General features: G+C 44.5%; 1 protein-coding gene across 3 annotated transcripts in view; it reads right to left on the reverse strand.

Moving 5' to 3' along the window:
* Positions 1 to 14,952, reverse strand: part of IFT81 (intraflagellar transport 81) — a 268,139-nt gene that overhangs the window by 144,908 nt on the left and 108,279 nt on the right. For all 3 annotated transcript variants that reach the window (XM_056534522.1, XM_056534506.1, XM_056534512.1), the window contains exons 2-3: positions 11,933 to 12,097; positions 9,475 to 9,569 (exon numbers count right to left, since the gene is read on the reverse strand). In XM_056534522.1, the coding sequence (XP_056390497.1) occupies positions 9,475 to 9,569; positions 11,933 to 12,076 (239 nt within the window). In that variant the 5' untranslated portion in view covers positions 12,077 to 12,097. The remainder of the gene's footprint in view (positions 1 to 9,474; positions 9,570 to 11,932; positions 12,098 to 14,952) is intronic.

Here is a 14,952-nt window from a genome sequence, read left to right on the forward strand (position 1 = left end):
CATATGGGGGTGAAAAGTGCTCTGCTGGCGCACTACAGGTCCCAGAAGAGAAGGAGTCACATTTGGCTTTTTTGAAGCAAATTTTGCTCTGGGGGCATGCCTCATTTAGGAAGCCCCTATGGTGCCAGGACAGCAAAAAAAAAACACATGGCATACCATTTTGGAAACTAGACCCCTTGGGGAACGTAACAAGGGGTAAAGTGAACCTTAATACCCCACAGGGGTTTCACGACTTTGGCATATGCAAAAAAAAAAGAATAAATTTTACCAAAAATGCTTGATTTCCCAAAAATTTGACATTTTTACAAAGGGTTAAAGCAGAAAATACCCCCCAAAATTTGAAGCCCAATTTCTCCCGATTCAGAAAACACCCCATATGGGGGTGAAAAGTGCTCTGTTGGCGCACTACAGGTCCCAGAAGAGAAGGAGTCACATTTCACTTTTTTGAAGCAAATTTTGCTCTGGGGGCATGCCTCTTTTAGGAAGCCCCTATGGTGCCAGGACAGCAAAAAAAAAACACATGGCATACCATTTTGGAAACTAGACCCCTTGGGGAACGTAACAAGGGGTAAAGTGAACCTTAATACCCCACAGGGGTTTCACGACTTTGGCATATGCAAAAAAAAAAGAATAAATTTTACCAAAAATGCTTGATTTCCCAAAAATTTTACATTTTTACAAAGGGTTAAAGCAGAAAATACCCCCCAAAATTTGAAGCCCAATTTCTCCCGATTCAGAAAACACCCCATATGGGGGTGAAAAGTGCTCTGCTGGCGCACTACAGGTCCCAGAAGAGAAGGAGTCACATTTGGCTTTTTTGAAGCAAATTTTGCTCTGGGGGCATGCCTCATTTAGGAAGCCCCTATGGTGCCAGGACAGCAAAAAAAAAAACACATGGCATACCATTTTGGAAACTAGACCCCTTGGGGAACGTAACAAGGGGTAAAGTGAACCTTAATACCCCACAGGGGTTTCACGACTTTGGCATATGCAAAAAAAAAAGAATAAATTTTACCAAAAATGCTTGATTTCCCAAAAATTTTACATTTTTACAAAGGGTTAAAGCAGAAAATACCCCCCAAAATTTGAAGCCCAATTTCTCCCGATTCAGAAAACACCCCATATGGGGGTGAAAAGTGCTCTGCTGGCGCACTACAGGTCCCAGAAGAGAAGGAGTCACATTTGGCTTTTTTGAAGCAAATTTTGCTCTGGGGGCATGCCTCATTTAGGAAGCCCCTATGGTGCCAGGACAGCAAAAAAAAAACACATGGCATACCATTTTGGAAACTAGACCCCTTGGGGAACGTAACAAGGGGTAAAGTGAACCTTAATACCCCACAGGGGTTTCACGACTTTGGCATATGCAAAAAAAAAAGAATAAATTTTACCAAAAATGCTTGGTTTCCCAAAAATTTTACATTTTTACAAAGGGTTAAAGCAGAAAATACCCACCAAAATTTGAAGCCCAATTTCTCCCGATTCAGAAAACACCCCATATGGGGGTGAAAAGTGCTCTGTTGGCGCACTACAGGTCCCAGAAGAGAAGGAGTCACATTTGGCTTTTTTGAAGCAAATTTTGCTCTGGGAGCATGCCTCTTTTAGGAAGCCCCTATGGTGCCAGGACAGCAAAAAAAAACCACATGGCATACCATTTTGGAAACTAGACCCCTTGGGGAACGTAACAAGGGGTAAAGTGAACCTTAATACCCCACAAGGGTTTCACGACTTTGGCATATGCAAAAAAAAAAGAATAAATTTTACCAAAAATGCTTGATTTCCCAAAAATTTTACATTTTTACAAAGGGTTAAAGCAGAAAATACCCCCCAAAATTTGAAGCCCAATTTCTCCCGATTCAGAAAACACCCCATATGGGGGTGAAAAGTGCTCTGCTGGCGCACTACAGGTCCCAGAAGAGAAGGAGTCACATTTGGCTTTTTTGAAGCAAATTTTGCTCTGGGGGCATGCCTCATTTAGGAAGCCCCTATGGTGCCAGGACAGCAAAAAAAAAACACATGGCATACCATTTTGGAAACTAGACCCCTTGGGGAACGTAACAAGGGGTAAAGTGAACCTTAATACCCCACAGGGGTTTCACGACTTTGGCATATGCAAAAAAAAAAGAATAAATTTTACCAAAAATGCTTGGTTTCCCAAAAATTTTACATTTTTACAAAGGGTTAAAGCAGAAAATACCCACCAAAATTTGAAGCCCAATTTCTCCCGATTCAGAAAACACCCCATATGGGGGTGAAAAGTGCTCTGCTGGCGCACTACAGGTCCCAGAAGAGAAGGAGTCACATTTGGCTTTTTTGAAGCAAATTTTGCTCTGGGAGCATGCCTCTTTTAGGAAGCCCCTATGGTGCCAGGACAGCAAAAAAAAACCACATGGCATACCATTTTGGAAACTAGACCCCTTGGGGAACGTAACAAGGGGTAAAGTGAACCTTAATACCCCACAAGGGTTTCACGACTTTGGCATATGCAAAAAAAAAAGAATAAATTTTACCAAAAATGCTTGATTTCCCAAAAATTTTACATTTTTACAAAGGGTTAAAGCAGAAAATACCCCCCAAAATTTGAAGCCCAATTTCTCCCGATTCAGAAAACACCCCATATGGGGGTGAAAAGTGCTCTGCTGGCGCACTACAGGTCCCAGAAGAGAAGGAGTCACATTTGGCTTTTTTGAAGCAAATTTTGCTCTGGGGGCATGCCTCTTTTAGGAAGCCCCTATGGTGCCAGGACAGCAAAAAAAAAACACATGGCATACCATTTTGGAAACTAGACCCCTTGGGGAACGTAACAAGGGGTAAAGTGAACCTTAATACCCCACAAGGGTTTCACGACTTTGGCATATGCAAAAAAAAAAGAATAAATTTTACCAAAAATGCTTGGTTTCCCAAAAATTTTACATTTTTACAAAGGGTTAAAGCAGAAAATACCCCCCAAAATTTGAAGCCCAATTTCTCCTGATTCAGAAAACGCCCCATATGGGGGTGAAAAGTGCTCTGCTGGCGCACTACAGGTCTCAGAAGAGGAGTTACAAATTTTGCTCTGGGGACATGCCGCATTTCGGAAGCCCCTATGGTGCCAGGACAGTAAAAAAAAAAAAAAAAACATGGCATACATTTTGGAAACTAGACCCCTTGGGGAACGTAACAGTGTTACAGTGAGTACTTACACCTCACAGGTTTTTTGAAAAGTGGGCCATAAATTGAAAAATTAGATTTTTTTACAGTAAAATGCTGGGGTTACCCAATTATTAACATTTTCACAAGGGGTAATATGAGGAATTGGGTTACACATTTTGGAGGGCTTTTCCCCCTGACTATAAAAATACATCCACATATGGGGTAACGTGCTGGACGGGCGCACAACAAGGCTCAGAAGTCATAGAGGTCACTTTGTATTTGTGACCTTTGGCATATCAGTAGCTGACGGTTACATACATTCCGAGGAAAATACAAAAATGAAACACCCACATGTGACACCATTACAGAAAGTACCCACCCTGAGGAATGGGTATAGGGGTAAAGAGGACATTTTTAATGCACAGGTGTTTCCTAAATTTATTTTCCAGGACTGGATGAAGGGTAGCTTTTGAATATTGCAATTTTCAACCTATACTCTGCTTCATTTTTCTGGGAACAACTAACATGTGACTCCGAATTGTCGCCTGGAAATACGACAGAGCTCAGCGAGAACTCTTTGCATTTGAGGCGGATGTTTGTTACGGACCTAACAGTTACATACATTCAGAGGAAAATACAAGAAAGGAACACCCACATGTGAGCCTATTACAAACAGTACACCCCCTAAGGAAGGTGTATAGGGTGAAGTGGAGATTTGGAACAGACGGGTGTTCCCTTCATTTATTTTCCAGGAATGGATGAAGTGTACTATGGGGGGAAGAAAATTGCAATTTTAGAACTGATATGCCAATTATTTTCCCAGAATGATGACCCAGAGTACAGCCAAAAGTAAAAATGATGCCCGCCCCAAACCCTATACTCTGAATCATCATTCTGGGAAGGGGATATGTGGGGCCGTCCCTATTCTGTTACCTCAAATGCGCAACCCGCTCAGGTGGAGAGAGAGAGCGTTGCGCATTTGAGGCAACTGCAAACCTCCAATGCTGTTGACTCTGTGTCCCATGACCCATTTTTGGGGGACAAAGATATTATGAGGGGCATTGGGAAAGAGGTTTTGGGTTAGATTTTTTGGGGGTAGGGTATTTTGGTATAAAATTTGGAAGATAATGTACCCTGGACTGGTACATTGGAGCCGAATTCTGGGGAATGAAATTTAGGGCAAAGGATGGAAAATTTAGTACTCCATGGAAGTGTGATACTCCCTGAAGCAGCCTATGCAGAGGCCCGGATGATCGGGGCAAGTGTCACACTGAATGGTGGTGTCCCTCCGTCTCCCCTTCCTGTGACACACTCTGCATCTTTTCTGGGTTCGTCCCGACCTTCCAGTGTTGGGGATCACACATGGAAAGTGTTGGCCGGGGACGATCCGGGGACCTAAAGTTCCAGAGGTGCTCTGACCCGCTCTTTGGCGATCACCATAGATGAGGGCCTTTAGAACTACCTCTTGGTACTCCAGGTATGTCCCTGTGTTGCCAGCGTTCTGGTACAGTATAAAAGAGTTGTACATGGCAACCTGTACCATGTAGACCGCAACCTTTTTATACCATACACGTGTTTTCCGCATGGCATTATATGGCTTGAGGACTTGATCAGAAAGATCAACTCCCCCCATATACCGATTGTAGTCCAGAATACAATCGGGCTTGAGGACCGGTCCCGCGGTACCTCGCACAGGGACAGGGGTGCTGCCATTCCCATGAATTGTGGTGAGAATAAGGACATCCCTCTTGTCCTTATACCGGACCAACAACAGGTTCTCATGGGAAAAGGCACGGGACTCACCCCGTGGGATAGGAGCATGTAGGGAATGATGGGGCGGAAGGCCTCTTTGATTCTTCCGGACTGTCCCACAAGCGACCGTGGATCTGGCGGCGAGGGATGAAAAGAGAGGGATACTAGTATAAAAGTTATCCACGTAAAGGTGGTAACCTTTATCTAGCAATGGGTGCAAAAGGCCCCAAACGATTTTCCCGCTAACACCCAGAGTGGGGGAACAATCTGGGGGTTCAATGCGGGAATCTCGTCCCTCATACACCATAAACTTGCAAGTGTACCCGGAGGTACTCTCGCAAAGTTTATACATCTTCACGCCATACCGCGCTCGCTTGGTCGGGATGTATTGCCGGAAGCTGAGTCTCCCCTTGAAGCTGATGAGCGACTCATCAATAGAGACCTCCCGCCCCGGGACATAGGCCTCCCAAAATCTGGCCCCGAAGTGATTGATGACCGGCCTGATTTTATACAGGCGGTCATACGCGGGATCAGTTCGGGGGGGACATGCCGCATTATCAGCATAATGCAAACATCTCCGAATGGCCTCGAACCGGGAACGTGTCATGGCCATACTGTAGAGGGGTGTCTGGTAAAAGACGTCCCCACTCCAATATTGCCTGACACAGGGTTTTTTAACTATACCCATATGCAGCGCAAGGCCCCAAAAGGTCCTCATTTCGGCTGCATCGACTGGAGTCCAGCCGCCGGGTCTAGCTAAAAGTGAGCCCGGGTTAGCGGCGACGAACTGTTGGGCGTACAGATTCGTCTGTGTAACCATCAAATTAACAAAGTCGTCACTGAAAAAATGACCGAAAAAGTCCTTTTCAGTGAACCCGGCGATGTTAATTTTGATTCCTGAGTCGCCAACAAACTCAGGAATCACGGGCTCGTGGTCCGCTGGCTCAGCCCAGTCAAGTTCTCCGGTACGAGGTACCAGTGACCTTGGCAGGGGGGCTTCACTAGTATGAGCGCCAGGGGGACTCATACTAGCATGGGGCACAGGCTCAAGGACAGAGGAGGTTTGCGGTACCGCATGGCGGCGAGTTCGCCGCCTTGGTGGCTCATCATCTGAACTAGATGATGAGGAGGACGATGAAATAAGGAAGGTGGGGTCTTCATCGTCCTCTGAGATGCTTTCAGAGTCGGAGGCAATTAGGTCATATGCCTCCTCCGCCGAAAACACTCTGCGGGCCATTTCCCTACTCTAATGGGGATACGGGTATGTGTGTGTGTGGGGGGGAAAACTTTATTGGTGTGTGTGCTGCGTGTGGTGTGGTGCGATACTACCTCCCTAACCCGCCCTAACCCGCCCTAGCCTAACCTAACTAAACTAACCCGCCCTAACAGAAAAAAATATAAAATAAAAAGGGGACTTTTAAAAAAAAGGGGGACTTCTAGCGCAAAAAAAAACCCTGCACCAAAAAAATAAGCGTTTATCTAATCAGTGGTGTGCGCACTGATTAGCGCTTGTGGCGGCAGGGGGCGCAGAAGTCAGTGGGGGGTCCAGCCACTCAGCCCAGGACAGTGGCTGGTGGCTTGTTCACAGACCCCCACACAAAAAACCCGAAAAAATAAATAAAAAAACGCTTTACCCCGAAAAAAATGCACCCGCCTGAACCAAAAAAAAAAACGCTGATCAGTGATAAATCACCGACAGGGGTGGGACAGGCTGCACACACAGGTACGGTCCGTCCACACAGTACACGCCTGCTACTGGTGGCACGGACCGCCTATGGGTGCAAAAAAAAATCCGCGTTAACCGAAAAAGGTGCCTTTACCACAAAAAAAAAAGCTGATCAGTGATAAATCACTGACAGCGGTGAGGCACGCCGCACACACAGGTACGGTCCGGCCACACAGTACACGCCTGCTACTGGTGGCACGGACCGCCTATGGGGGCAAAAACACGCTAGAAAACCCGAAAAAAAGCGCCGGCACCACAAAAAAAAAACGCTGATCAGTACTACGGGACTGATCAGCGGCGGGTGGGCTTTAACAAACGGTGGCGGACCGCTCTTTTATAACTAAGAGGGTCCGCACACACGCTTAGTGAAAAAAAAAAAAAAAAAAAAGATCTGCGCCAAAAAAAAAGGCTGACGGCAGACCGCAGCGACCCAGCAGGGCCGGGGTCACGCAGCTAAAGGTGCTACGGACCCACGGACACCCACTGAGGTACGCCAAAAAAAAAAAATTAAAAACTATTTTTTTTTTTTAACCCTAACCTGTCCCTACCTAATCTAAAGCTATCCCTGGGGATTTCTGTGCCAAGGGGCCACAGAAAGGGGGCAAGGGGCACTTTTTTTTTACTGAGGGGATGGTGGGCAGCACGGGGCTCCGTCCTGCACACCAGATCTCTGTGGAATGGTGGGCAGAACGGAGCAACGTGCTCCTAGCCCACCAGATCCCCTCCCATTACATTGTGATTGGTGTGGCCACTTTGGCCACCCAATCACAACTGTACTGAGGGGGTGGCCACAATGCCAGCCCCCAGTACAGCATGGATGGTGATTGGTGGTGTATACTACACCACCAGTCACCATCTATATCCAGGTCACAGGGTCACACGTGACCCTGATGACCTGGAACCGCTGCAGAACGCCGGTTAGTAGTTACCGGCGTCCTGCAGCGATCGCCGGTAAAGGAGGTCCTCCGGACCTCCTCCGGCACACTGCCAGGATGTCTGCTGATAGAAATCAGCAGACATCCGGCTCCGATCCCCGCCCGGCGAGCGGCGGGGAACGGAATCGCAGCGCATCGCTCGTCTGAATTGACGAGCGATGCGCCGCGATCGCCGACATGGGGGGTCATCATGACCCCCCTGGGCGATATGCCCCGATGCCTGCTGATCGATTTCAGCAGGCATCGGGCGCCGGCTCCGCTCCAGATGGTTGCGGGGGGCCGGCAAAACACATGACGTTCTCATACGTCATGTGTCCTTAAGGACTCGGACATGGAGACGTATGAGAACGTCATGTGTCCTTAAGGGGTTAAATAAGGTTTTTATGTTAACCATTAAGAATTTTAATGATGTTTTTTTTCTAAATTTCTGAATAGTTCTGAAATCCTGCTGTGTCCATTCAGGCCACTAGGCCTAAAACTAAACAGAGACTCCTGTTCTGTATAGATAATTACTCAGCAGTGCCATCTATAATCACAAAAAAAATCAAGGAGCTGCATTCGCTTTAAAGAGGTCCTGTGGTCAATTTAAAAAATGAATTCTTTATATGCCTCTGTAGCCTGGGTACCCTGATCCTGAGATATAGGAATTTTACTTATTGGCTGACTGTGACTATACTTTTCGCTAAATTGTCAGCTGGGTGGGAACTTACAAAATGGAGTGTGAAATGTATTATGAAACCAAAAAACCATTATTGGTAAAGGATAATGTCCGGCACCAGGGTTTCAGGTATAAAACTTGCGTTTATTGAAGACAAGACATATGGTTGTGGTAGTCATCCTGACGCGTTTCGCGCTGTGTAGCGCTTAGTCAAAGAGTGATGATTGATCACTCTTTGACTAAAGCGCTACACAGCGCGAAACGCGTCAGGGTGACTACCGCGACCATATGTCTTGTCTTCAATAAATGCAAGTTTTATACCTGAAACCCTGGTGCCGGACATTATCCTTTACCTGCATCTTACCAGTGAAGCCGGGGCGGTGCCGGCGGGTCCGCTGCACAGGTGTGCGCAGAAGGAGGGAGTGAGCTGGCTTCGATACTAATTAAAAAAAGATTATTTGTGCGTTAAAGTTCTAAAACTAAATGCAATTCTGCAACTTTTTGTAAGGTTTTGTTTCTTTATGCTGTTTAGTAAAACTGACATATTATCATTATTATTTAGGTCAGTATGATTACAGCGATGTCAAATTTGTATAGTTTTTCCTTATGATTTACTACAAAAAATTGCTTTGCGTCAATATATTCTAATCCCTATACCAACAGATCTGTGTGAAGGCTCATTTTTTGGTACCTGATCTTTAGTACCACTTCTGCACAGATCAGACTTTTTGATCTCTTTTTTTAAAAAAAAATTTGCTAGGATGTATTGTGGTTAATATTCTGCCATTTTGGTTTATTTTTTTTTTTTCATTTACACAGTTAATTGTGCGGAATAAGGAATGTTTAATTAAAGGAGTACTCCAGCTTAGAACTTTTTTGTGCTATGATCCCATGGCTGCCAGTATATAAAAAACCCAAACTTAAAACTTACCTGCCACCACTCCAGTCCTCCTGTGCCCTCTTCTTTTAGCTTGCCTGTGGTCCATGCGCCACACTGCTGGTCAGCTAATTGCCGGCCTCTGCAATTTCCCGCCTCAGGCGCCAATAGGCTAAGCGGCAGTGTAATGCATTGAGCCCCAGCACGAGGAAGAAATGGGGCTCAATGCATCACACTGCTGCTCAGCCTATCCCCAGCCAAGGAGGGATACTGCTGGGTGTAAATGTTGTACACTAATACACACCCCCTGACTGTATAAACATGCACGTCAACTGATGCCCATATGCCGTACATGTACTTGTACTGACTTGTTAACCTCTTAGTTATTGGTACCTACATGTCTCCTGCAGGTTTATACTTCAGAATACTTAAAATGTTCAACATCCTCTTAGCTGTTTGATCTGGCATTTCTTCACGAATATCAATGGAATGCTGCAAAGAAAATAATATAAAACAGAGAATAAATGACCTATTACAGAAGCCATACAATAAAAAGAAACCTAACAAAAAAAGTGAGAATGGTTTACACTGCGTTTGTGTTTACATTTTATACTCTTGAACAGTATAAATTTGTATAAGTTCAAGGACATCTGCAGCAAAAGGCAACTGCAGGATAGGGGATAAGTGTTTGATCACGGGGGATCCAACCGCTGGAACCCCCGCGATCTCCTGCACGGGGCCACGGCCAACACACCTCCTCCATGTAATTATATGGGAGAAGCGGGGAGGCAGCGTTCATGCCTCCCCGCCTCTCCCATAGAACTGTATGGGAATGGGCGTACAGACCTCAGAGAGGTAGCCGCAATGCGCATTAGCCGCTCACATAGAGCGGCAATGCGGGGGCCCCGTTTGGGAGATCGAGGGGGGGGGGGGGCAACGGTCGGAACCTCGCGATCAGACACTTATCCCTTATCCTGTGGATAAGGGATAAGTTGTCTTTTGCTTCAGATGTCCTTTAACCCCTTAATTGCAGCAATTCTGGCATTTTTGTTTTTCATTTGCGCCATTCACTGTGCAGTAATATTATATTTTATAGTTCAAACAATTACTCACTTTTTATTTTGAAAAAAGGGGGTGATCCAAACTTTAAATAGGAAAGGAATAAATTTATTATGGATTTACTGTATATATTTTTTCATTTACACTTTATTAGTCCCCATAGGAGACTTTTAATAAATAGCTGATACAAATCAATGCAGAACATATATCCTCCATTGATCAATAAGATCTGCACTCTATTGATTAAGTCTGCCCTAGGTATGCTCTATCAATTGAAGACTGGAGGCAGCCACAGAAGGCCAGATAAGGCCTCTACCTGCTGTGAGAATTGATCACTCCTCTTCAATCACCCTGAGGTGGGTACAATCTAAGCCTATGCACAACCAGTTTCTATTTAAACGTCCCTTTAGACACCTAAAGGGTTAATAGCCGGCAGCGGGGATCAATGCCAGCTGGCTTTTAACGGTGGCCCCTGGCTACTGAAAGTAGCCGGGGCAACCATGTAATGGGTGGAATCATGGCGGGATTCCACTACAAAGCCAGTTCCTCCAAGGGTCTGCCCATACTTTTGGGGTGGGAATGGATTTAACAGATGCTAAAAAAAAAAAAAAAATGATGTATGATACAGAGAAGAACCTGTTTCCCACAGATTTACATTATTTAAAAAAAAAAAAACACCATATACAAATTACAACATATTTTTTTTTGCTGTAAACAAAAGTGTAGTCTGCTACAAAAGCATTGAAACCTAAACACAAAACACAGTATGAAACAAGCCCTTTTTTGAATGACAATATAGGGTGTGCAATTTAATGTGGTGGTATATAAACCATGGCCATATTCGTAAGAATGAAGTTGTCATTGTCCAAACATATTTCGGCAGGATCAACGTACGTTTCGCTTGTGCTTCGTCGGGGGGGGGGGGGGGGGGGGTGACTAAGCACAAGCGAAACGTACGTTGGGGTTGGAGGTGGTAGGCAGGTAAATGCATTGCAGGATGTTCCTGATCTGACTATTTGCACTTTATTACCACTTCTGGTATCTATCTGTCCATACTCTGTTTACATATTTAATTGTCTTATAGCCATATTGCATTGAGACCTTGTACCAGTTACACTGTTGTCATTACTTTTACGAGGACAGTTTCCCTGTACTCCATGCTTCTTTGCTTGTTATATCTCCTCCTCTCAGCTGCAGTTGTTCCTGTGGTGCCTTGTTTTTTATTTCTTTCTGATTTTTAAATGTCTGTAATTGGCATATATGTTAAATAAAATATAACCTTTTACACTACTGGTTCTTTCTTTGTCGGTGCATATATATCACATAGGCCAGTGGTGGCTTTTCTCCTCAGGGTCAGAGAATATTTTTCTCCCCCCTTAGTGTATGTTGGTGATGTAAATAAAACTAACTATACTTTTGTTTGCAGTGACAACCCTTTATAAACTCCTAACACTGCACTTTTGTTTTACAGCTAAACAGTGCGAGAGATGGTGCTGTGCTGCAGTGGCACGCCTCATCTGCACCTTGCCCTGCATGATTGATGTACAGGGCTTGGCTTCCAGCACAAAATTCTCAACCAGTATGCTTTAAGCTGTTGCAGAACTACAACTCCCAGCATGCCATAACAGCCAAAGGCTGTCTAAGCATGCTGGGAGTTGTAGTTTTGCAACAGCTAGTGGGAAACACTGATGTAAATCAATCAGGGAAAGCAGGGCAAGGAAGAGGTGTGTTGCTGCAGCATTGCCTCTCCAACTGAAACAGAGCTGACAGATTTCCATTAAAGTAATACACATTACCTTTGGGTCGATTTCTCCAAGAACATCACTCAGGACTTGTAACAGCTGCATGGGCTCCAGCGAATCAAATGTTATTAAGTTCAGGTTCTTCTTGAATGGCTCCTTGTTTAGTCTTTCCACAATAAATTTAAGTTGGTCACTCATTTTTAATAGCGATACTGAAATCTGTAAAAACAGGTGAGGAGATTCTTTTATTATTCTGTTACAGGAAATAAACCAATAGGGTGCGTGCAGTACTTGTATAAGTTATGTTAACATCAAAGACTCAGTAACAGGGCCAGATCAAAGATAGTGAAGATAGCAGTACATATTATTTAATAGAAGCAATACCGACAACAGAAATGATGTATTATATATGATATACTATGGTCATCATTAGCTGTCAGCAGGTTCAATGAGGACGTTAGGATCTGGATGGTATGAAAGCTGTAATTTCTATGAAATGCTGCCTTATAGACAGTTGTAACAAGGGAGACTGTTCTTGGATCACAATGCCCGTGTTTCTGGCAGCATGAAATTGATGACAGATTGCCCTTATTAAATGAGATACTGGGCTTACAAAATTGATGACCCATCCTTAGGATCAATATTAGATTGGTGAGGGTCGACTCTTGACACCCCTGCCAATCAGCTGTTATGCAAGTGCCACAGGCTCTTATATTTTTTTTAATCAGATCATTTGTCTTAAAGATTTTTCAAACAATGCTTTAAAAAATATTTAAAAAAACACAAATGGAGAAGAAGACCGCCCCCACACCCAGACAGCACAGTAAAAAGGCACATCACAAGAATAGTCACCACAGAGGGAGCAGGATGACCCAATAGAATCATACATACAATAAAGCATCCGGTAGAACCAAGATCAGTAACTTATATAAAGTCTATCATCGCTTCCTCACTCTCCCCACAAGAGTGGCGGAATACATCAGGCTAACAAAAGTATTCTTCTGAAGATACCTAACGGGCATCCAAGCAAGGTTCCCGAATACGTTCGGAATTAGATTCAGCCTTTCATGTAATATAAACCCCTTTTTCCAGGTGTATTGTCATTCATGTCTCATTAATGTATACAGAGCTCTTATAAAATCATGGCTCTGTCCAAGCTGAAGCACAGGCATGGACAAAGTCCAGTAAGTGAGGGTGGGCTAGCACTCCTCTGTGTCTGATAGGACAGGAGAGAGTACAGAGGAGTCCTATCGGACAGAAGAGAGCACAGAGGAGCCCTATCAGACAGGAGAGAGCACAGAGGAGTACTATCAGACAGGAGAGAGCACAGAGGAGTCCTATCAGGCAGGAGAGAGCACAGAGGAGTCCTATCAGGCAGGAGAGAGCACAGAGGAGTCCTATCAGGCAGGAGAGAGCACAGAGGAGTCCTATCAGGCAGGAGAGAGCACAGAGGAGTTCTATCAGACAGGAGAGAGTACAGAGGAGTCCTATCAGACAGGAGAGAGTACAGAGGAGTCCTATCAGACAGGAGAGAGCACAGAGGAGTCCTATCAGACAGGAGAAGCACAGAGGAGTCCTATCAGACAGGAGAGAGTACAGAGGAGTCCCATCAGACAAGAGAGAGCACAGAGGAGTGCTATCAGACAGGAGAGAGCACAGAGGAGTCCTATCAGACAGGAGAGAGCACAGATGAGTGCTAGCCCACCCTCACTTACTGGACTTTGTCCATGTCTGTGCTTCAGCTTGGACAAAGCCATGATTTCTATAAAAAGGAAATAACATTTTCTTATGACGTATATTAGAATGGTTAAAGGGGTACTCCGGTGCAAAACTTTTTTTTTTTTTATGTCAACTGGTGCAAGAAAGTTAAACAGATTTGTAAATGACTTCTATTAAAAAAAAATCTTAATCCTTCCAGTACTTATTAGCTGCTGATTACTACAGAGGAAATGCTTTTCTTTTTGGAATACAGTGCTCGCTGCTGACATCATGACCACAGTGCTCTCTGCTGACATCTCTGTTCATTTTAGGAACTGTCCAGAGCAGCATATGTTTTCTATGGGGATTTTCTCCTACTCTGGACAGTTCTTAAAATGGAAAGAGATGTCAGCAGAGAGCACTGTGATCATGATGTCAGCATAGAGCTCTGTGTTCCAAAAAGAAAATAATTTCCTCTGTAGTATTCAGCAGTTAATAAGTACTGGAAGGATTAAGATTTAATAGAAGTACTTTACAAATCTGTTTAACTTTCTGGCACCAGTTGATAAAAAAAAAAAAAAAAAGTTTTCCACCGGAGTACCCCTTTAATGTTTTGCCAAGATGTACAACATGAAAAAAGTTTTTGTATCTGACAGTGCCTATTAAGAGCCTGCAATGCTTGCATGAGCACCACGGACCCTTCAAACAACTGATCAGTTAGGGGTGACAGGAGTCAGACCGCCCCCATATTGAGGATGTAAGCCCCATCCTAAAGAAAGACTCCAAAACCCACTCTAAACTAAAGTCATCTTCAATGGTATACATAAAAGAAAGTGGGCCCCATTGCAAATATCGAAATGAACCTCCTATTATTGTGTCTGATCTTGCCCCCACCCCCCGGGAGAGAAAGGTCTGGTATTTCACCTGGCCTTCCATGACCCATTGGTCAATGCTAGGGATGTCTGAATACTGATGCTTGCATTGGTATCAAGGCTGATAGAGGACATGTGCATAGTATCGGGTACTCGTGTTTATATTCCCACTATCAAGTGTGATACCTGCTTCTCAGGGGTACTACCCAGCATGCAACATTACTGTAGGTAGTACCCCCGGGAGTTACGTACATAGTGCAGTACAGCCGGTGTTATAACGTTTGATAAAACCCCATGGAAAACTGAAACCCTAACCCAAGAATTCCATTGTAAGAGAGAGGCAGGATGGAGGTGTGTACATGGAGCAGTGAATCAGATCATCGCAGGGCAAGAGAAGAAGCATCAGAGCAAACATTAAAACATGGGTCCTCTGTCAAATGTTGCCACTCCCCAGCCGTCCATGGTGGCCCATGATGCGGTTGGGAGAAGGAGGGAACGGCAACA

Source organism: Hyla sarda, chromosome 1, assembly GCF_029499605.1.
Source record: "Hyla sarda isolate aHylSar1 chromosome 1, aHylSar1.hap1, whole genome shotgun sequence".
NCBI classification, from domain to species: domain Eukaryota; kingdom Metazoa; phylum Chordata; class Amphibia; order Anura; family Hylidae; genus Hyla; species Hyla sarda.